Here is a 22,503-nt window from a genome sequence, read left to right as displayed (position 1 = left end):
TGGGCTATGTTTTGAGGTCTATATTGAACAGGAGTGGAGAAAGTGGAGACAGTGGACATCTTTGTCTAGTTTCTGTTTTAAGAGAGACTTGGAAACCTGGGTCTTAGATAGCCTTTAAAGCCAGATGAGTCAGTCCCAACCAAACTGCCCAGAAGGGAGGAATGGCTTCTCCATACTGAGGTTATTTTCCAGAGGTGGGTCTGGATATTGTTCTCAACTGTTTGCTTTTTATCTCATAGCATCGTATAGTACGTACCAGTTCCATTTCTAAGGTAATAAAAGAAGTTTGGTTATAGCATACAAAGTGCTCATGGTGTTCTTTCCAATACATAACTAATGACAGTATCTGATGAGGGGGCAACCTTTCCCGAGATTTGTTGTGTTTCAAGACTGGCTTTGTAATTCTGAAGGCTCAGACTATTCCTTTTCATTCTGTAACCCATATATAGCAGCTAGGGATTGGACACACTTACTTAGGCAGCTATTATCTAGGACACACAGTCCACCATTGCTTTAACCACACCACATCAGCTTTCCCTCTCTTACTGATTCAAGGTCAGCAATTCAGAGGACTTCTACAACCTCACAAATTTATATTTATAATGAGCACCACTCTTCTCAACTCCCCTCTCCATAAGTGTTACATCATTGGGATATAGGCAGCTGACAAACTCTGCATTGAGGTAGTCTCTGACTCTATAAATATATGGAACATATCCAAAACATCCATTCAATGTGTACTATGTAACAAAGACACTTTATTTATGAATATTTTCCAATAAAGACAGATGGTGTTTAAAATGGCAATTACTTGAAACACTTGTTTCCCATGTACTTCTGATAGGAAGGCAAAAAAGTGGGGTGCAGAGCTGGGTCACAGTATTAAGGCATGAGAAGCTCACCAAAAGGAAAAGTTCGGGAAAAAGAAAGAGGAAGATGGGCTTCAGAGGACAGAAGTTATACTAGGAAAGATGGAAGCCTTTTGAGAGGAAGAAAAGCAAGAGAAAGAAGGATTAAGAAAGGAGAAAAAGAAGCTTTGGAAGAGAAGGCAGCATTAGCAACTTAGAAGGGAGACAGCATCAGATCCTGTGCAGGGTTACCATGCCAGACATCCTTAGGCTCACTTGATTTAGCTGGGCCTACTCCATTGGAAGAAGTTGCAGCGGGAGGAGGGGTCACTGGGTGGACCCTGAGGCCTGGCACACATGTAGAAGCGGCGTCCCAGGTTAGGTCCTGGCTTCTTCACAGTACGCATGATACATGGCTCCCTATGGCCCCTACAGAGGGGCATAGGAAAAGGCCCTCGCAACACAGACTTCCAGAATGAGGTCAGTGCCTCTTTCTCTTTGGCCTCTGAATCCTTGATCTCATCTTCCACCACTTTGGCTATTGCTTCCTCTTCTAGAGTCTTTGAGGTCATGAGGGTTCCCATCAGAGGCAACTTCAAGTCAGAAGAAGTTTGGTGATGGCTGGAAGAGGACTGGAGGTAGCTTGTCATGTTTCTCTGGCCTTTTCTGGAGCTAGCTTGACTTGGCTGAGACCTGGTTAACCGAATACAGAATCTGTTTTGCCGTTTCTGTACCTGAGTTTGATGGCTGAGTTGCAAAGCTGATTTCTCCAATACAGATTTGTGTTCAAGGGGAACTAGGAAATGAACAATCTTGAGCTGAGTGCCTGCAAACTCAGGAAAGAAGCGTGTACACAGGGGTGGGGGGTGTTTCGCAGGCACAGAGGACACATTCAAAACAGCACCCACAGGACAGTGGTCAGAGCCCATAACCTCAGGAAGCAGAAAAGAGGACTGCAAGGTGTCCCTGACCAGGGTTCTGTCCCCTAGCACATAGTCAAGCCGGGAGCCATAGTTGTGATGGCGGGCACCACTGACCACCGACCAGCAGGTGAAGGCACCTTCTTGCTGTGGTTGAAAATAGCGGTAGGTATCAATGAAAGTCCCAACAGGGGACCTAGATTGGCAACCTATGTTATTAAGTAAGCCATCCATCCACTTGCGCGCTGGGTCCTCTTCAAAGTATTTCTGGGGAAAGGACAATGGGGGTGAGGAGAAAGTTAGAACTAGATGCCTAGAACTAGAAAAGAGACTATCTGCTTCATCTTACAAATGAAAATTTGGTTCAAGGTCACATTGGCCAGAATGGGCAGAGCTAGAATTTGATTTCTAACTTTACTGATTTAAAAGCCTACTCTTATACTTCCTCTATACCACATTGTTCTTACTTGGCATTGGTATATAAATGACAAATTATAAAGGTCAATAGTTGCTTAAATCAAAGCAAACAGGAAAAGTAGCTGTCTCTAAGGAATAGCTGGGTAGGGATAGGAGTTAGGAAGAACACTTTCTTTCTCTTTAAACCCTCTGGTGCTATTTGGCTTATCATGTGTCAAAACTCTCATAACCACACCTCCCTTTTATGATCAAGAGTTGCAGAGTCATGTCTGAATACTTCCTTTGGCTCAGATTGTTGATTTATCTATCCATCTGACAAACCCACCTAACACCCATTCATATAATCCAATAAATATTTTATACCGGACATGATGCTAAGGACAAAACATATCTAGTCATAGGGAGAAGAAATTGACCTGCAACCAAGATGTGAAAGCCAAGCAAGGAATGACCTAGGTAGAAGGCAGGTAGCTTCAAAATACAAGAACAGCCACTATGATAGGCCTACATAGGTCACAAATCTTGTTTTGATGGCTGTAGTATGAGAGCAGAGGAAAAACAGGCAGTTTTGTTTATTCATCATAAGAAATCTTCCACATGAGATAGGTCAAGATGAGAAGTGGCTTATATATTTTAGAGTAGTAGTTCTCAATCCTGGTAGCAAAATAAAGTAACACTGGGAACTTTTAAGACATAGTAGTAATCTGGCCCACAACCATGAGATTCTGATTACTGCTCCTACAGTGGTAATTAAATACTTTTGTTCTAATATATAATTAAGGATTAAAAACAACTGACCGAGAGAAACAGAGAAAAGAGATTCATAAAAGAAAACAGATGGAAGGGATAGAAAAGTCACCAACTTGAGGCACAGTAAGAAAAATCAACATGAAAACATATTTTGCCATAGGTATACGAGATGTCTGTCTGCAGATGATGGCATGTGCAGGGATACTGAAAATGGAAATGAAGGCAGAAGACAGACCAGAATATGCCTTGAATGTCTAGAAGTTTTCTCTGTATCACAGAGGTAAAGGTGATGTTGAAGGTTTACAAGTGGAAAACACAATGTATTAGAGAAATAACCATGACAAAGTGGACCCAAGGCCCTCAGAATTTGGACTCCAATGGATGCTCCAGCTCCACCTTCTGCCACTTACTTCCCTTCACATGAGTGTCTAACAAGAATGGGGTTTGCAGTTCTTTATGTGTACCAGGCAACTTCCCAACTTGAAACCTTGTGCTATAACATTTAACTCCCCCAGCCCCAAAGCTCTGTTCCACAGATCTTTAAAGATTCGACCATGATATTCAGGCTTGCAAGCAATCTTATCATTTAGCCCTCTGTGCTGCTATCTCTACCTCAACCCAGAAAGCATCACTGCAATTCTCTGGCCATCTGCCTAACCTACACTGAGACCTCCAAGGACTAAGAGCTGGATCTGACTTATACCTGAGTTCCCAGCACATAGCTTCAAGGCCAAATCAAGTATAGAGTCAGTAATGTCTGTTGAATGAAGAACCAATCCTCAGTACTTTTAGAATAGTGTTTTAATATGACTATATCAAACAACAAAGCATCTACATAGCAAAGAAAACAATTCAGAATGAAGAGTTAACCATCAGAATGACAACTCAATGACAAACCAATAAAACAAATAATCTAAATTAAAAATGGGCCAATGATCTGAATAGATATTCCTCAAAAGACATATGAATGGTCAAAAATTGTGTGAAAAAATTATCAATTAATTACTAAGAAAATGCGAATCAAAAATCACAATGAAATATCATCACACTCCAATTAGAATGGCTATTACCATAAAGACAAAAACTAGCAAATGCTGGCAAAGATATAGAAAAAAGGAAACTCTCAAATAATTGTTGAAGGAAATATATATGAGTATGTCATTTTAGAATATGGTATGGTGTTTCCTCTAAAAGTTTAAACCTACTTCTAGGAATTTATCAAAAGGAAATGAAATCACTATATCAGAGACATCTATACGCCCATTATTATTGCAGCATTATTCATATAGCCAAGATATAGAATCAGACGAACAAATTAAAAAAAATATGAAGGGTATCATGGCAAACTAGAGGCAACAACACTCAGAAGAGACTTACCAAGTCCACAAGTACTTAGATACAGGTGTTGAACAAAAACTAAACCATGGGAAGGGAGCATGAAGGAGAAGCTCATCAGATGAAATCCAGCAACAGAAGTGTTTAGAATATGGACTACTTCTTGATTTTGACACTGCTTACAGTCCAGGTCTAGTAAATACATCATCTTGGGAAAAGTTCAAGTCCCCTTGAGGGAAAAGGACAAGTACAGCAGATACAAACAGAGTGTGCAGGACACTGCGACAGGCAAACTTGGCAGAGTAAATAGTAGATCCTGTGGCAGAAATTCACCCAGGAACCTGAGTCTGCTACCTGCACACAGGAGGAACAGAGATGATTAAGCAGCATCCTGAGCACACCTGAGGCTCCTGAGCATGGTGTCCTTTGCATGTTTTTGTTTGATTTTTTTGTGTGGTAGGCCTATGTATGTACGTATGGTTATAGCTATGTGTTTCAATTTTGTACTGTTGTATATAAAACCTTTCATGCAGGTAAGTCACATATGCCCACTTCAAAAGTTGTTTCTTACTGTTATCTAATCTTACTTTACTGTTAGTTTAACAGTTGGACATACTCTTCCTGTTTCTTACTCCCTTAGCTACCATCTCATCTTTTCCTTACCTTTGTTACTTTTCTCATTATACCTTCTCCTATCTATTGATTCCACTCTCTTATACTTTTATATTTTCTCTTTAACGCATTAAGATTAATCTAACTACTGTAGTATTTTAACACCTCACATAAAGTTGCCCTGTAGCAAAGGTATATATATATATATTAATGACCTAACAATTTTGTAAAATATATATAGTTTATATATATATATATATATATATATATAGTTTATATATAGTTATATATATATATATAGTTTATAAAATAGGTCATTAATTGGACTCAATCTCTATATATCCTCTTTCATTACCTACTTAAAAATTCATCCTTCAATTGTTTCATTACCTTCCCTCTCATGCTCTCATAAGTCTTTCTTCTCTCTCATTTTCTTCTATATAAAAATTGATTTTGCTTTTTTTCTGTTATAGAGTATAGGTGATGGGCATGTGTTTATGTGTATGTTATGTGTATGTTAAATATTATTTTTATTTAGACAGTGACTTACACAGATTTATCAGATTCTGCCTCACCAAAGGCTGTTCTTTAGGTCTAAAATAGGGCTTCTGCCAGTTTATAAATTGGATAAAGTCTCCAGAAATACTATCCTATTTTGTACTTATAAATCTCTTTCCTATGTTTCTTTTCCTTTGCTCCCTCTCAAATTCCCTCTATTTTCCCTGATTTTTCAGATTTGGTTTTTAGTTTTTCTTTTATTTTTTTAACTCCCAACCCTTTCTCTACCACTACTAATTCTTTGGTTTCCTATTTTATTGAAAGAGTAGAAAATTTTTAAGTACTAAATTATTTATTGACTCATGACTGATTCTCTAAATATTCACTCATATTATCAGTAGTTGTGCTCTCCTTGCATCTAAGTGCTAAGCATCACTTTTTGATGCATTTAGTAAGTTGAGGACATGACTGTGCACTAAATACATTCAAAGCCAAAGGTACGTCAAAGAGAAAAATTCATCATTAAAGAGACTTCTACCATAATGAACGGTTTTGTAGCCTATCTCATCTACAATGTTCCACACAAAAACACAACAATTATGAGAAAACAAGGCAATAAAATACCTCAGAAAACTCACAATTCCCCAAAAGTTGAACTCACAGGTACTGAGTAGAGGAAATTTCTGGCAAAGAAGTCAGAAACCAACTACTTAAAATGTTTGAAGAGACTAGGAATGACTACTCTAGTATAAAAAATTTAAAGTTGTAAAAAGGAAAAAAGCAGAAATCCTAGAAGTGGAAAATGCAGTTAAAATTTATGTCAACAGACAGAATTAATCAGGACAGAACACCATGACTTGAGAATACGAAGATCATCTTCTCCATGATATTCCAAAACCAACCAGAAATTATAATACGTTGATTCATGAGGTTCTAGATGACTCTAAGAGAACAAATCTAAGAATTATAGATGTCAAGGAACGGCTGAAGGAAATAAAAGGCATAAAATTTTATTCACTGAAATCATAGCAGAACACTTCACAAATATAGAGATTGAAGTAGATAACTATACAAGGAGGCATTTAGAACCCCAAATAGATACAATGAGAATAGAACTTCACTAGGACACATCACGGTCAAACACCAAATAAATAAAAATAAAATAAGGAACACAGCGAGACTACTAAAAGCCAGTAAAAAAATGTCAAGTTACTTATAAGGCAAGCTTATGAGAATAACTGCAGAGTTCTCAACAAAAATTTCAAAGGCCAAGAGGGCTTGAAGTAAAGGTTTCCAAGGCCTGCTGTGGTTTAAGTGTCTCTCCTAAGGCCCATGTAGTCTTGGAGGCAGCTGAATCTAGCACTTGTGATTGGTTTTTTGTCTAGCTCTGAGATTGGCAATGTAAATGCTGCACCCATCCAGGGGTGGGTAGAGCATACAACTATAAGGAGAGGAAGGAGGCATCCTTTTCCTTTTTTGCCCTTTTGGCTCTCGTCACTTGTGGTCACCAGGAAGAGCAGCCCCTTAGCCATGCCACCCTGCCTTGGAACCACTGAGTATGGACTGAAACCTTCAAAAACTGTAAGTTAAATTTTTCCTTCCCTCATTTTGGGTGTCAGGCATTTTGGCTCAGTGGGAAGAAAAGAAACTAAGACATAATTTGGTAACAGAGGAATGGGGTCACTATTGTAACTATTTCTAACCATGTAGTTCAAGACCCATTGGGAATAGCTTTGGGAAGAGTTTGTAAAGGTTCAGACATGTCACTTGAATGTACAGAGCTGGAATGCCTTATGCTGTTCTGCATGGGAGATTCTGGTAAGAGCTCAGAAGACCACAAGGCTAATAGAAATCCTGCCGATAGAGACCAGGCTTGGGAGCTTTCAGCTGGAAAGAATGATTACACTGCTTGTTGGGCTCTAAACAATGTGTGTTATGGCTTGGCAGAAAGTTTGTCTATATTTGTCTTTTTTCCAGAGAATTTTCCTGAGACTGAGATTAAGGGTGGTGGACTAATTAATCTGGCAGAAGAAAGTTAAAGGCATTTTGAAGGTCTGAGTTTTTTTAATTCTTTATATGTTTTAGACAAGAGTCCCTTGTCTGAGAGAGAGTTCACTAAAATCTTTTCCCAGTTTGTGGGTTTTCTTTTCACTATGCTGGAGATTTCTTTTGACATGCAAAAACTTTTTAATAAGAAGTGGTCCCAGTTATTGATTCTGGGAAGTATTTCCCGTGCAGTTTGAGTCCTATTCATGAATTCTCTACCTACTCCTATGTCTCCAAGGTTTCTACCCAATTTGTCTTCCAATAGATTTAGCGTTTCTGTTTTAATATTCAGATCTTTGACCCATTTAGATTTTAATTTAGTACATGGTGATAGACATGGGTCTAGCTTTAGTTTTTGGCAAATGGAGAGCCAGTTTTTCCAGCACCATTTATTAAAGAGACTGTCGTTCTTCCAGTGAACCTGCTTGAAGTCCTGTAATACTCCCAAGATCTTGTTTTGACTGATTAGACTCTGTTCCATTCTGTGCGATAGTAGCAAGTTTGAAGGTATAGGCAACTAATTTGAAGGCAATAAGATTCACAAAGATGCCCATTCTGGTTTGACTATTGTCTCCTTTGGAAGTCCTGTAATGTTCACAATGCCTAAGTTTTATTGGTCTTGTTCTCCACTGTTTTGTCCGGCTTTATAATATCTAATGAGATGGACAATTCCTTTTAAGGAAACAAGAGACAATGTTGATAACCATTGTTGATGACCTTGTACTCTGTTCTACATCATGTGCTATGTCTATCCTTGGTTTGGACTTACAGCTTTGTTTTGCCATATTTGACTTTATTCTCTCCCCCCCAAGAGAGTAATGAGAACTGAGGAGTAATAAAATCCAAAATGTATAAATTTTGTTATAAAAAAGAGAGGGAGGGGAAAAAAAAAAGAGCTCTAACGGATATAACAACAAGTGTGTTTAGGGATGTTAAATAGCTGACTATATTAATGTTTTTGGATCATTGAACACAGCTGTTTGCAGTCTCTCCGTTTGAATGTCTACTTTGTATTCTTTGATACTGTGATTTGAGCAACTATTTCCAAGATGATATTATGTAATCTATTAACAGGTGATTTCTTACTGTTATGTTTTTTTTTGTAGTTATGTATTATGTGTAACCTTACACTGCTTTGTTTTGTTTTGTGTTTTTCTCTTTTTCCTCTTAAATAAAAAAAAAAAAAGAAAGTTAAAGGCAGTCAAATGTTGAGGTGGTAGCATGGCTATTATTGAGGGCTTTTTTTTTTATACATTTTGGATTTTATTACTCCTTAGTTCTTATTACTTTTTTGGGGGGGAGAGAATAAAGTCAAATATGGCAAAACAAAGCTGTCAGTCAAAACCAATGATAGACATAGCACATGATGTAGAACAGAGTACAAGGTTTTACCCAGATTTACGTTGAAGATCAAGAGCAAAGGGCCCAGCAGGATGATTTAAAATGTGGTGACTATGGCTAGAAAGAAAGCTCCAGTAAAGCTATGGACTGTAAATACAGAGCTAAGATCTTGCTGAGAAGGAACAGGAAAAAAAAAAAAAAAAAAAGACGGCCTGGCAGCATCATAGGAAGTAATGGCAGTCTGTACCTTTTGCAGCCTCAATTCTGTAAAAGTGAAAGATTTGGCTTGGAGCCGGTTGCAGAGCACCATGTTCAGGATGGCAGCAGAGGCCCCACGCAAGGTTTCAAAATGGTGGCAGCTATACCAGGTACCTGAATAGTGGCAGCATAAAAATCTGTTCCTTACAATCAAGTTTAGAGTGCTTAGTGATCCATGCACTTGATCCCTACAGTCAAGAGACAGGAAAGCCTGGCTAACTGCTCCAGTGGGCAGCAGACCTTGGCATTATCCAAGTGGTGCATACAGAATGCAACAGTTGTGCCATTAAAAAAGCTTCCTCCTCAATTTCAAAAGGCCTGGGAGGTCAGGCAGTATGCCCTTGAGAAGTCAGTATGTGAAGATGTGAGTGTGAAGCCAAAGGCAAAGTGCAAACTGAAAGCTATAAGTAGAAAGCAAAATGGGCCTAAGAGAGAAGCTATGGAAACTACAACCACTAGAAGCGCCAGAGGGGTGGAGTCACACAAGCCCTTTGGAGCTCACAATTTGCTACAGATTGTTTAAGATGCCGAACATGCAACTACCAGACTTAATGTTTGCCCTGCTGAATTCTGGACTTCCTTTGGTCCCATTCGTTTATGTTCCCATTTGTACCTTTTGGACTGGGAATGGTTATCTTGTACCATTGTATGTTGGAAGTGTTTAACTTTGTTTTCCTTCATACAGAGTTTGCCTTAGATTTCAGAGGAGACTAGGGACTTGAACTTTATAACAAGGCTAAAACTGTTAGGATTTAGCAACACTTGGACATGACTAAATGTGTTTTGCAAAAAGGATGTACATGAGTCTTTGGGGGGGGGAGGGGTGGAATGTTATGGTTTGTCTAAATGTCCCCCTAAAACTTCATGCAGTCATAGAGGTGGCTGAATCTAGCACTTGTGATTGGATCATTCTTAGGGACTGCGATTGGTGATGTGAATGCTGCACCGGACCAGGGGCAAGTAGCCAGCATACAAAATAAGGGATGGATGGAGGTGTGCTTTTCTCCTTTTTGCTCTTGATTCTTGCGGTTGCCATACATGGCTGCCCCTCAGCCATGCCACCCTGCCTTGGAGCCAGCTGGGTATGGACTAAAACCTCTCAAAACTGTAAGCTAAGTAAACCTTTCCTTTCCTCATTTTGAGTGTCAAGTATTTTGGTTCAGCAATGAGAAGAAAAGTAATCAAAACAAGGAAATAACTAACAATAAAAGAAAATAACTAACAATTCACATTAATAATAATGAAAATTTATCTTTTGAAAATAATGGAGAGCAGGGCATGGTTGCACACAACTGAAATCCCAACACTTGGAGGCTGAGGTAGGAGCACTACTGTGGGTTCATGGCCAAACTGGGCTACATAAGTGTAAGGCAAGCTTGAACTACATAGGGAGACTGTCTCAACCTACTTCCCAAATAACAAAGAAATAAAAATCTTTCATGATAAAAGGAATCTAAAGATATTAATGATCACTAAATCAGCATTACAGAAAATGTTCAAGAGAATTCTAAACACAGACAGCCAGTCTAAGATTAACAAAGATCCCAAAGTAAACAGTTCATCTAGCTGAGAAAGTATTTAAAGAAAATGAAAATAGAAAAGGATCTGTACTGGAAAAAATGCTATGAAAAGAATCAGTAAATACTTATTAATAATAATATCCAATGTCTATGGTCTTAACTTCCCAATCAAAAGACACACTGGCAGATTCAACTAAAAAAAATCCAGAGCTGGGTGTGGTGGCACATGCCTATAATCCCAGCACTCTGGAGGCTGCTGCAAGTTTGAAACCAGCCTGGGCTAAAAAAAGGGTTTAAGGCCAGCCTGAACAGCAAAGTGAAACCCTGCCTCAAAAAGACAAAACAAAACAAAACAAAACAAAACAAAAGCCCATTTGTTGTCTCCAAAACCATACCTCATCTACAAATAAACACAGCACTGAAAGTGAAAGGATGGGAAACTATTCTAAGCAACAGGGAACAAAGCAAGCAGGAGAGGCTATTCTATTTTCAGACAAAATGAACTTCAAGCCAAAAATGATCAAAAGAGACAAAGAACATCACTATACATTGCTCAAGGGAATAATTCCACAGGAAGAGATAACAACTGTAAATATATACACACCAACTGATGGTGTACTCAGTTTCATAAAACAAAAACTACTTGACATAAAGGACAGATAGATATCATAATAATCATAGTGGGTGATCTTCAATACCCCAATTCTCACAAATAGACATGTAAACAAAACAAAAGCATAACAGAGAAGGAGCTGAACCATATCACTGAACAAATAGACTTAACAGATCAGTATTTTATCCAATAATAACAGAATTCACATTTTTCATACCAGCCCATAGAACTTTCTCCAAAATAGGTCACATCTTAGGTCACATTTACATAAATACAAAAGAATTCAAATAATCCTCTGCATACTCAGATCACTAAGGAATGACACTAGAAATCAACAGCAAAAGAAAACAAAAACAGTAGGCAAACTCATGAAGATTAAATAATATATTTTAAAATAGTCAATAGGTCAGAGAATAAATTAGAGAAAAAATTAAGTGGTCCTAGAATCAAATGACAATGGCAGTACAACATACCAGAATCTATGGGACATAATGAAAGCAGTTCTACAACAGAAGTTTTTATCTATATCAGAAAACATAACAATTGCAAATAAATAACTTAATGATGTATCTGAAGATCCTAGCAAAACAAAAACAATTCAAATCTAAAACTAACAGAAAGAAATTGAAAACATCAGGGTGGAAATTAACTAAACTGAGACTAAAAAATACAAAGGACAGGGAATCTAGAGTAAATGTATAAATGTCCAGAAACATATGATTTACCAAAATTAAACCTGAAAGATATAAAACTTTGAACAGACCAATAATAGGCAATGAAATGTAAACTAATAAAAACTCTACCAACTAAGAGAATCCAAGGGCCACCACTAAAACAGATTCGCCAAAGAACTGTACCAGAACGTCAGAGAAGACATCAATATTTCTCAGGTTTTTCCATTGAAATTGAAGGAGAAGAAACACTGCTAAACTAATTCCTTGAAGCCAGTATTACCCTAATACCAAAAGAATATTACAGGTCAGTATCTTTAATGAAAAAGATGCAAAACTCCTCAACAAGATATTTGTAAAAAGAATAAAACAAATCATTGAAAAATATCACATATTGTACTCTTCATTACAGGAATGCAAGGATGGTACAAAGTATATAAATCAATATATGCAATACACCACATAAACAGAAGGATAAAAATGACATGAATATCTCAATAGGTGCACAAAAAATCTTCAACATTATCTAATATCCACTCATGATAAAAAAATAAAATCCTGACAAAAATAGGTGTAGAAGGACTTTATCTCAAAGAGCTAAAAGCCATTATGACAAACACACAGCCAATAGCACACTGAATAGGAAGCAACTGAATGCATTTCCCTCTAAAATCAAGAAAGGGACAAACATGTCTACAATCATAACCATAGAACCCATCAAGTTCTATAGTTCTCAAAAGTTTAACCAGAGCAATAAAACAAAATGAAATAAAAGGAGTATGAATAGGAAAGGAAGAATTCAAACTATTTTTACTTACATATGTTACAGTAGACTCATAGAATAAACAAATTTAGCAAGGTGGTAATAAACAAAAACAACACACAAATACCAACAGCATTCTTGTACATTATTAATGAACCTACCAAAAAAGAAATTAAGAAAGCAACCCCTTTCACAATAGTGTCAAAAACTTAAATTCCTAGGAATCAACCTATATAAAGTAAGAGTTCTATTATAAAAGCTATAGTACATTAAGAAAGAGATAGAAAAGGACATTAGAAAATGGATACACTGCTCTTGTTGCTGAATTGGCAGAACCAATATTATGAAAATAAGCTTATTACCAAAAACTGTATGTATCTACATATCTATCTATCTATCTATCTATCTATCTATAGAAGGCTCCATATTGCATGGCTTCTCTTATATGAGAAACACAAAATAAAATTTAAAATGCAAAATTAGGGAGGAGTGGCAGGAAAACAGGAAGATAGACTTTTTGAAGATGGGGGAGGGGATCTTTGCAAGGAGGGGAGAGAGGAGGGAGAAGGGGATCAAAAATGACCAATCAAAACACAAAATTCTATCATTGGCAGTAAAATGGATGGGTCTTGGGGTCACCATATTAAATAAAAATAAACTAAACATAAAAGAAAAAAAAAACTACATGATCTCACTCATGTAGAAGATAAAAAGTCTATCTCACAGAAGTCGAGAATAGAAGAGGGATTTCCAGATGCTGGGAAGGGTAGTAGGAAAAAGGGATAGGAAGGGCTGATTCATAGATACAAAAATTGTTTGATAGAATAAAGTTCAAAAGTTCTGTAGCAGAGTAGGGTAAATATAATTAGAAATAATTTATCTTATATCTCAAAATAGTCAGAGGGTGACTGGGTATTAGTAGTAGAGGAATTTCCTAGCATGTGCAAGGCCCTTGGTTCAATATCAAGCACATAAAGAAAAAAAAAGTAGCAGAAAGGACTTTGAAAAAGTTTCCACCCAAAGAAATAGTAAATACTTGAGGTGACAGATTCACTAATTACCTGAGTTGATCATTATAATACTATATAAAAGTATCACATTGCACTTGATAAATGCGTATTGTGTCAATTTAAAAAAAGATAGAGTAAACTAAGATCTACTTTTTCATAAAGGAAGCTACAAAAAAATCAAGCACTGCGCTGGATGGGTTGACAGATTCGCAGGTATTAGGATTGAGGCCTGGCTTAGAGAAAGTCTTACCAGGTTGATTGCATCACAGTGGTCAATTCGGCGGTGGGCTGTATTCAGGTCACCCAGAATGATCACATGGCTGAAAAATACAACTTGGGATTGTCAACCAGATATTCAAGAAGGGAAGAAAAATTTCTGTACCATATACTTTTCATCAGGTTCAAGGGCTCAGACTGCCAACCACAACACTGAAGCTTTAGCCAACAGTCTAGTCACTCTACTCGTAACTGACCACGTCTCCCACTGTGTTGTAACCTGAATGTCTTTCACACCTGATCAACCAAAGTCAGCTCTATTTTTTTTGGTACTGGAGATAGAACTCATGACCTCACATTTACCAGGCAGGTACTTATGCCTCTGAGCTTAATCCCCAGCCCCAAAGTCTGAGCTCTAAATGTGATACTGTTTCCTGTTTGACACAATATCTTAATGATCTCTATCTAATGCCATATTTCTTGTCCTTCAAAGCTGAGCTCAAGGTACTACTTAGCTCCTCTTGGAAGTACCTCTGAGTTCTCTAACCTACCCTTACTTCCCTATTCCTTCTGAAACAAAACTTTACAAGTACTTCAAGACGCTCATCTTAATTCTTAAACTACACTGTGAGGTAAAGATTCATACACTTAAACTGACAAAAAACATAGGCAAGACTAGTACCTTTTGGGTCAGAAAGTTCAAGGAGTAACCGGGATAGGTGCTATTTTTGTTTTACTTTGTCTTATTCTCACAGCTCTTAAGAAAGCAAGGTCTATTCAATTAGGCATAGCAATGTCTGCAATTATGCTGTGCAGGAACTTAAAGATTCCATATGTCTTCCAATGAAGTGTAACATGGGGCTAGGCATCCTAAGACAGGCTCAAGGAAGCACAGCTGCTCACTTTGTAGTACCTGCCAGCTGCCAGAAGGGCTTCTGCTCGGTTCTGTAGCAAGCGACAGAAACGCATCTTGAAGGTCAGTCGTTCAGGCTTCTCAGGGTCCACACGGGGACAGTACACATTGATTAGGGTCAAGGTCCTCTCCTTCCCTTCCCAGGTTCTATGGAGAATATGGAGAATACCCTAAATGAGTCAATTTAAAGCCTCCCTTCCTGTACCTACAACCATATAGCTTTCACTTAATAACTTTCCACAAGGCTGGAGAGACATGAATGAGCAGACACACACAGGACTTGGAGACAGACTACAAGTCAGACAGGAAAACAGTCATGTAGGATGACACCCAGGTAAACCAGGTGATAATGGTGCTATTTATGAAAATAGCAACATCCAGAAAGAGCAATTTGAGGCAGTGAGTTACTTTTAATGTACCTGTGGTAATAAGAGATAAGATCATCAGGCCATTCTCCATTGTAGTATGCAAATTCAAGGCTCAGACAGGAACATGCTTTGTCAGGGTCACATAGTAAGCAGCCTAGCTGGGACTAGAGTCCCAGAAACTTTATAGTGAATCCATGTTTACAAGGCAAATCTTAGAATTACTATACTAAGAGTAGAACCCACAATGTTCAGTAGTAGGGAGATATGGGCTATTACCGGATCTTGTGCTGTGTAAGGAGGGCTCGGCCTTCACTATCCAAAGCCCGGAGCTCCTCTTGGGTGAATTCATCCATGTTTCCATAGCAACCCACATTCCCATTCTGGGTGGCAAGCAGGCCACTCAAGCCTTCTTCAGCAGCCACTGGGGTAGCACTGTCCTTACAGAAGGTAGCTACACCTGTGGACAGAGAGAGTACTCTGAACAGGACTGGTTACACAGTCTACCCACTCCAGTTATTCCCACACAAGATGCCTGATCATCTTTTTAAAATATGGCTCTTTATTTTTCATGTATTGAAAACTCTCCCAAGGGCCACAGATGGCTCCCTAGTGTCTGGGGAACTTGATGCTTACCCTGGAGCCTCAATTTCTTCATCTAAAAAGGGCACAAAATAATATTAACACCTAATAGCAACATGTGTTTTACACCTAATACTAACATATGTTTTACATGGATACATGCTCATACAGTATTAGCTATTTTTACTACATGGATTAATACATTTACATTATTCTCATTCTCTCACTGTGAAACTTGAGGCACAAAGAGATAAAGAAACTTGCTAAAGAGCACACAGTTAGGAAGTGAGCCATGACTTGCACCCTAGCAGTCTGGCACTAGAGCTTACCCAGTTAACTGCTGTGCTTCTGAGGTGCAACAGGAAAATTCTGTACATTAAAAAATCATACTTCATGTAACTTAATTTTATAGGGCTTTAGGTGCACGGACTAAAAGTCCAAAGTTACTATCTTCTCATCAAATAACAAATAGAAAACCTTTCCCCTTATCTCTCTCTATCACTAAAACTAATTTTAAGTCCCTTAGAAAACCCCATTTACCAGAATAGCCACTACGGTTGCGACTGCAGCTGAAATAGGAATTATAGCCCTCAACGACAGCCAGAGGCTCTGTCAGCACATCCCCTGGGGAAAAAATGTAATATTAATTCAAAGGGTTAAACTTGTGTCCAGGACACAGAAAGCCCTGGATTTGGTAAATTGTAGGCTAATTTATTAGCACACATCAGTGTTACAAGTATACAATAACATTAGGTACAGGTATCTATGATTAGAGGAGCTAGAAAGGTACAAAAGAGAGGGTACCGATACCAAAATTAGAAGGTAAGGAAGTAGAAATTCTATAGGGTAGGAGATACAAAATTAGGAAGGAGAGGATCAGAGTTAATCTTAGGGGTCTGAGTGACAGAAGGGAGAGTTGGGAAATGGTAATATGGAACAGAAAACTGGGAATTTTAACTAGGAGTAAGAAGCCAGAGCAAGGGAATTAGGTAGGGGATCTGAAGTAGGGACTGACGAGGGTAACAGAAATTAGAAGAAATTTGGTGGTGTGAGATCCGGTGGGAGAGGACAACTGAGGAGGTCTAAGCTCGGGATGAGAGATAAAGGCGGAAGTAGTGGCCTCTCAACAAAGAGAGACAGGGATAGATACAAGAAATTGGTGACCTTGGAGGCAAGTAAGAGTCTGAGCTGAGGCAAAGATGGGGTGGCAATTAGATATCTGAGCAGGGGCTAGAGACAAACTGAAGGCTCTGATTTGGGGGTCGAGACAACAGTGTATGGAGGGAGGAAACTCAAAGAACTGAGTTGGGACAGGATGGTAGAATGAGTGGACGCCCTTTTAAGAAAGAGGCAATTGGGGCCTGGGGATTTAGCTCAGCGGCATAAGCGCCTGCCTTGCAAGCAGGCAGTCGTGAGTTCGATCCCTGGTACCGATAAAAAGGAAAAAGAAAGAGGCAATTAAAATTCTGCCGAGGACAGGAGATGGAATAGGATTTGAGAACCTACTAGAAAGGAGTTGAGAGGAAAGAGATCCGGATTTGAGGTCCAAGGGCAGAACTCTCAAGTTACAGGAAATAGAAAAGTGAAATGACTGGGACAAGAGGCAAAAGTTGACGGAAAAAAAAAAAAAAAAAAAACATGAGAGAAATGCTGGATTCTTGAACGCTCACTGGTCACTTTGGTTTCCTGGAGACAGACGATATCTGCGGCCAGTTCCTCCAAAGTACGTTTCATGGTCACGTTGGCGAAGTTGTTGGATTCCTGGCACACTGCCCCTTGCAGGGGACTCCGGATTCCATTGATATTCCAGCTCACCAAGCGCAACATCTCGGAGAAACCTCACTCGGAAAACACTACTTGCTAAAAATTGGCCAGACACCGCCTCCCTTTCGCGTTTGCGTAGGCGTTGTCTTGCGTGCCCCCGGAAGGACTTGACATTCGCGGGGCGGGATTTAGAGCCGCTCGGACGTTAGCGGAAGGCCGAATGAGGTGGATGCTGAAGGGGCAAGTCTGATGTAAAACGAAAGCTGAGTGGTGACAATAAGGTCTTCGAAGGGTTGGGCTCCTGCTCCTTTAAATGCCCACTGGCTGAAACACTTGAGTCTGACTGTATTCTGTTTCTCTTCTGTTCAGAAGTAGCGTGGTGCTTCTGGTTACTTATATGCAGGATTGCGTCACTTGTTAAGCGGCGGAACTCAGCGGAACCTCGCTGCTGCTGAAATCCCGGTCCCCAGCCTACCGACCGCCTACCCAAGTATGTGTTGTATTGAGACGCCTGCGCTCCAGGAATCTCTGGTGCAGTCTACTCTCTGCAGGGGCGAAGCAAATTTAGCGAACTTGCAATTTGGGAACAGAGCAGTAAGAACCGCTCTACTGGGATATGACATAGAAGGATGGCTTTTGGCTAAATTGGGGCAGGAAGAGACTGTCTCAAATCTACCTTGTCACATTTGTCTTGGACCTCATTGCATCTAGAAGGATGGGCCAGAATCATGTGCTTTTGACTCTATTTCTCAGATAAGTAACATGGAGGTCCAGAAAAATTTAAACTGCAGAGCACTGCTGTCTTCTGATGTATCCACATAGCTTTTCCGTCTGCATTATCGTATTTCATTTTCTGAACAACCCAATAAGGAGCATTGAAACCAAGTAACAGAGGTTGAGTGATTTCACCTCAGTTTCACAGATGTGGAGCCAGGATTCAGACTCAGTGAGTTGGCCTGAGGAGTTTTTACTGACCGCACAACCCAGATCTATTTAAGTCTTTTACTTTTGACCCCCACAACACCTTATGGTTCATTCTGTCACAGCAGTGACAATACACAGTTACCATCAGTTGTTTGGAGACATGGTCTTGCTATGAAGTTTAGGCTGGTCTTGAATTCACTATGTAGTCCAGGCTGGCCTCCAATTCATGGCGGTCCTCCTGCCTCAGCCTCCTAAGTGCTGAGATTACAGGCATGTCCCAGGATGCCTAGTTGATTTCCATTTCTGTAGCCATTAGATTGCGACTAACTTGGGAGTAAGGACCATAGCTGATTCATCTTGTTAGTTCTGATTTCTAATACTAGACACAGCAAGTATTAGGAGGGAATAAATATTTGTTAGATAAACAAAGCAGTAGGAATAGTTGCATGGCTTGTATTGAGAGCATAAAAATAGAAATAATAAGACATGTCCAGTGTCCTTACGGTTATCATCCAAAACCACAGCATAATTATTTTTCTCCAGTACTTCACAGCCTTACAACCACTATCCTTAATTGCTACAGAAAAATACAAACAAACAAAAAAAAACATTGAGCTGCTTTTCTCCTAGAGGACTTAAAATCACTTCCTTGTTTTGCCATCAGAATATAGCTCTGTACTTTTAAAAAAATGTGCCTTGAGCTGTTTTCCATGATTTGGGAGTTACTGACTCAGATTGAATCCCAGGAGTGGGGTAACTAGGACAAAGGAAATGAACATTTTTATTGCTCTCGCTTCATATATCAGACTGCTTTCCAGTAAGGGATTGTGCCCATTGAACACTGAAGACCTGTGTGAAATTCAGCTCCAAGAAACTCTGAACCTTGCTTGTCTCAATAGTTGGTTTAAATTTCTCCATTCTGCCATTGCTTGTTAATATTAGTTCTGACCTTTGGGGCAAGGTGAACACATGGTTGGACTGAAGAGAAAAAGCTCCAAGTGGCTCAGGAACTTCTTTGGCAATTACAGCAGCTGATATTTCCACAGTACACAAACACCCCTTAACAAGAGTGCTTCCTCAGCCTTCCCAGAAGCCAACGAACATTTCCAAGTTTCCTCTTTGATGCCACCCACTGGACTTGCTTTGGAGGTCTGTAAATGCAAGAGAGCAGATTGTTGGATAACTAGGAATGGAAGAAAAATTCTCTAAGAGAACAGGTATGTGATAAAGAAAAAGTAGGAGTTATACAAATTCATTCTTTGGGCTCTCAGAAAAGTTTTCTTTGCATACATTGTTAGTAGAGGTAAGCGTTAAATGATATAAGAACAAATCTATAGCTAATCTATGTATATTTTTATATACTTTGATTTGAATTTTTAGGACATTGACCTAATGAGAAATTCCTCAGCACCTTTGAAGTTTCTCCAGTTTATTTATAAAGTCTGGTTTTAAATGAAATGTGGGATAGAGATTATATCTCTTACCTTTTGTCTGGTGCACAGAGTCGATTTTTTTATGATACATTGAACAAGCTCTCTAGTTCCTCTATCAGTAGCCTTCTCCATTAAATGGAAATTAAAGTTCCTAGGCTACTTTCCGCAGAAGGCTGCCTGAATATCAAGAGGGGTGGGAAGACAGGTTGCAGAGTTCTTTGAAGACATTTTAGGACTTCTATGCTCTGTTTGAGATTAGCAAACCTGCTTTTTTTGTAGTGTATACAGGCAATATCACCCACAATCCTCTACCTACTCTTTTCCCTGAGTGACTGTGATTTGTGGAGAGCCACACCTAGCAAAGGATGCAGCAAATTTTGGGGCACAAGCATGGGGCTGAAAACAGGGGGATGGTCACCTGGGGCAGTGGCTCAAAAAGAAGTGGATCCTGAGCTGCTGCCACACAAGGCCTGATGTATACTTATGCATACATCTAACCTTTAAACATGGCCTAGCTTCCCTCAGCGTTCTAATCCTCTATAAATGCTTCCATATGCAAACACTTTGAGAATTACCAATAAGGTGACCTCATTTGTAACTTTATTGCTCATCAGTGCTGTTCTGATGCTTTACATGAGATTCCTCCCCCAAACCCCTTACTCGAAGTGCTTCAAGATCTGTATGTCTTAGGAAAGCACATTGTATACTTTTCTTGCCTGGAAATAGCCCAATTTTAGAATTAATGACTCAGATCTTAGTCCTAAATGAGAATCTGTTATTGATGGAACCCTATTTCTGCAACTAATTCATTGGACTTTCTCAGGGAAGATTTCATTCTTCTATTTATTCATTTTTGCCCCTTTTAAAGTTGAGAGTCCTTTCTAGATACCACCTTCCACTTTAGACCAAGTCAAGTCCTCAGTCTACTCTCCTGCATAGCTCTCTTTATCTTGTTGAACTTACATTAATTGTCCACATGTTTATTTCATTTGGTTGTAGAGATGTAGACTGTACAAATACTCACTGATCAAGTGTTTTCTTTGTGCCAATGCCTGGGCCAAATACTAGAAATAGATCACCAAAATCCAGTCTCCATTCTCAAGGATCCCACAGTCTAGTAGAAAAGCAGACAAGAGAATCATTGATGGATACATGCTGAGATAAATAGAGATAACATGGGCAATGCGACAACAAAAGACAAAACCTCTCCTGAAGATACAGAGGTGACTTGCTGAAGGAGGTGAATGTTAAAGCAGGACTTGATGAGTAAATCAGATTTCATGAGAATGGAAAAGAAGAGAAGGCATTCTAGGCTGAGCAAAAGCCCAGAGATAGGAAAGCATGTGGTATGTTTTGAGGCTCAGTAAATCAGCCACTGCAGTTTAAACATAGTGAGAAGGCTGGACAGGCAGGTTGGAACTTGATTTATAAGAGGCTTGAATGGTTGAGGCCTTTCTATAAAAATTGTCTTTTGTTTTCTGCTTCTGTGATCAGAATTGGTAATAGCAGTACAGAATCTCATACTTCAACATAGCTTTAAATTGGTTTTTCAAATCTGGACTCCAGATTTACCCTTTCAGACCTTGTCATAAAGCCTGCTAGCTGACTATCTCAGATTTCTTGCTACTAAAATTATCTTGCTTCTCGGCAGGATCATGAGGATAAAATTGTGAACATAAGACACATGTTCATGTGACTGGTTATAGATCACCTTTGACAAGCAACTTGCCCATCCCAGATCTCCATTTATAATGAGTGTGTTTATAGGGAACAAATATGATAAGGGCTATGTTGTTACATTGTTAACAATAGAATTCATACAAGAAAACATCATCAGTAAGATTATTAACATTAATGGAGTTATACCAGTTAGAAGACTTATTAGAATTAAGACAGTTGTATGTCTTCCAAAGTATGATTAGCTCATCTGGAAAACTACATTTAAAATTTTAACTTTGAATGGACACATGTGATACCATGTGATATTTCAGTGCATGTGTACAATGCGCAGTGATCAGAGCAGGGTAATTAGCATATGTATTACCTCAAGCGTTTATCATTTCTCTAGAAACATTCAGAATCCTCTCTGCTAGCTATTTTGGAATATACAATAAATTGTCACCATAGTTTTGCTACCATGCTATAGAACATTAGAAATTATTCCTCATATCCAGTTATATTACATATCTGTTTACCATTTTTTTCTATTCCTTCTCCATCCTAACTTCTAGTAACCACTGTTATGCTCTCAACTTCTTGGAATCAACTCTTTTACCCTCCTCATGTAAATGAGAACATGCTATATTTACCTTTCTGTGTTTGCTTAGTTCATTTAACATAATGTGAAAGGCCATATTCTTAAATCAAGCGAGCTTCCTCAGTGTACCAAAGAAAAGCCACGAATTGGAAGTAATTGGATTGCCAGTGTTCTATTTTTGACTTGGCCACTGATTTTCTGTGTGACTTTGGAAAAATATTTCCCTTTTCTGGGCCTCAATTTCTTTTTACTTAAGAAGATGGAGTACAGTGACTTATGGGGGCTTATCTTCTTTTCCATAACTCTTCACATACAACTAGGAAAGTAAAAATGATTCGTATTTTTAATTTATTCTTAAGTTCTTTATATTGTAAATGTTTGCCTTAATATTATATATTTTCTTTACCAAAACAACTACTGATTAGTGAAAGGAGTGATTGATCATTT

The 22,503-nt window shown here is 38.7% G+C and overlaps 2 protein-coding genes across 9 annotated transcripts in view; one reads left to right on the top strand and one right to left on the bottom strand.

Annotated features, from left to right (window-relative positions):
* Positions 1–738: 738 nt before the first annotated feature.
* Apex2 (apurinic/apyrimidinic endodeoxyribonuclease 2) lies at positions 739–17,600 on the bottom strand. The gene is made up of 6 exons (XM_003461752.5): positions 17,349–17,600; positions 16,219–16,302; positions 15,376–15,556; positions 14,732–14,878; positions 13,853–13,922; positions 739–2,035 (listed from the first exon to the last, which is right to left on the bottom strand). The coding sequence occupies exons 1-6, from the start codon at positions 17,503–17,505 to the stop codon at positions 1,130–1,132; spliced, it is 1,545 nt and encodes a 514-aa protein (XP_003461800.1). The 5' UTR covers positions 17,506–17,600; the 3' UTR covers positions 739–1,129.
* Positions 17,601–17,626: 26 nt separating this feature from the next.
* The window catches only part of Pfkfb1 (6-phosphofructo-2-kinase/fructose-2,6-biphosphatase 1), an 81,682-nt gene continuing 76,805 nt past the window's right edge, over positions 17,627–22,503 (top strand). For 7 of the 8 annotated variants that reach the window (XM_063245967.1, XM_063245971.1, XM_063245969.1 and 4 more), the window contains exon 1: positions 17,666–19,583. In XM_063245967.1, coding sequence (XP_063102037.1) covers positions 19,556–19,583 — 28 coding nt within the window. In that variant the 5' untranslated portion in view covers positions 17,666–19,555. Of the gene's footprint in view, positions 19,584–22,503 lie in introns of all 8 variants that reach the window. The other variant, XM_063245966.1, reaches the window with a different exon arrangement.

Source organism: Cavia porcellus, unplaced genomic scaffold (assembly GCF_034190915.1).
Source record: "Cavia porcellus strain 051 isolate PalLab524CR breed Dunkin Hartley unplaced genomic scaffold, mCavPor4.1 scaffold_3, whole genome shotgun sequence".
NCBI classification, from domain to species: domain Eukaryota; kingdom Metazoa; phylum Chordata; class Mammalia; order Rodentia; family Caviidae; genus Cavia; species Cavia porcellus.
Note: the sequence above shows the minus strand (reverse complement) of the source record. Positions and strands in the feature narration are given on the sequence as shown.

Coding starts and splice junctions, on each gene's coding strand:
- Apex2 (XM_003461752.5), bottom strand. CDS start 17,505: ATGTTGCGCTTGGTGAGCTGGAATATCAATGGAATCCGGAGTCCCCTG. Junction 16,303..17,348: donor CCAGGAAACCAAAGTGACCA/GTGAGCGTTCAA, acceptor TTTTTTCCCCAG/GGGATGTGCTGACAGAGCCT. Junction 2,036..13,852: donor ACTGTGATGCAATCAACCTG/GTAAGACTTTCT, acceptor TCCTTTCCCCAG/AAATACTTTGAAGAGGACCC.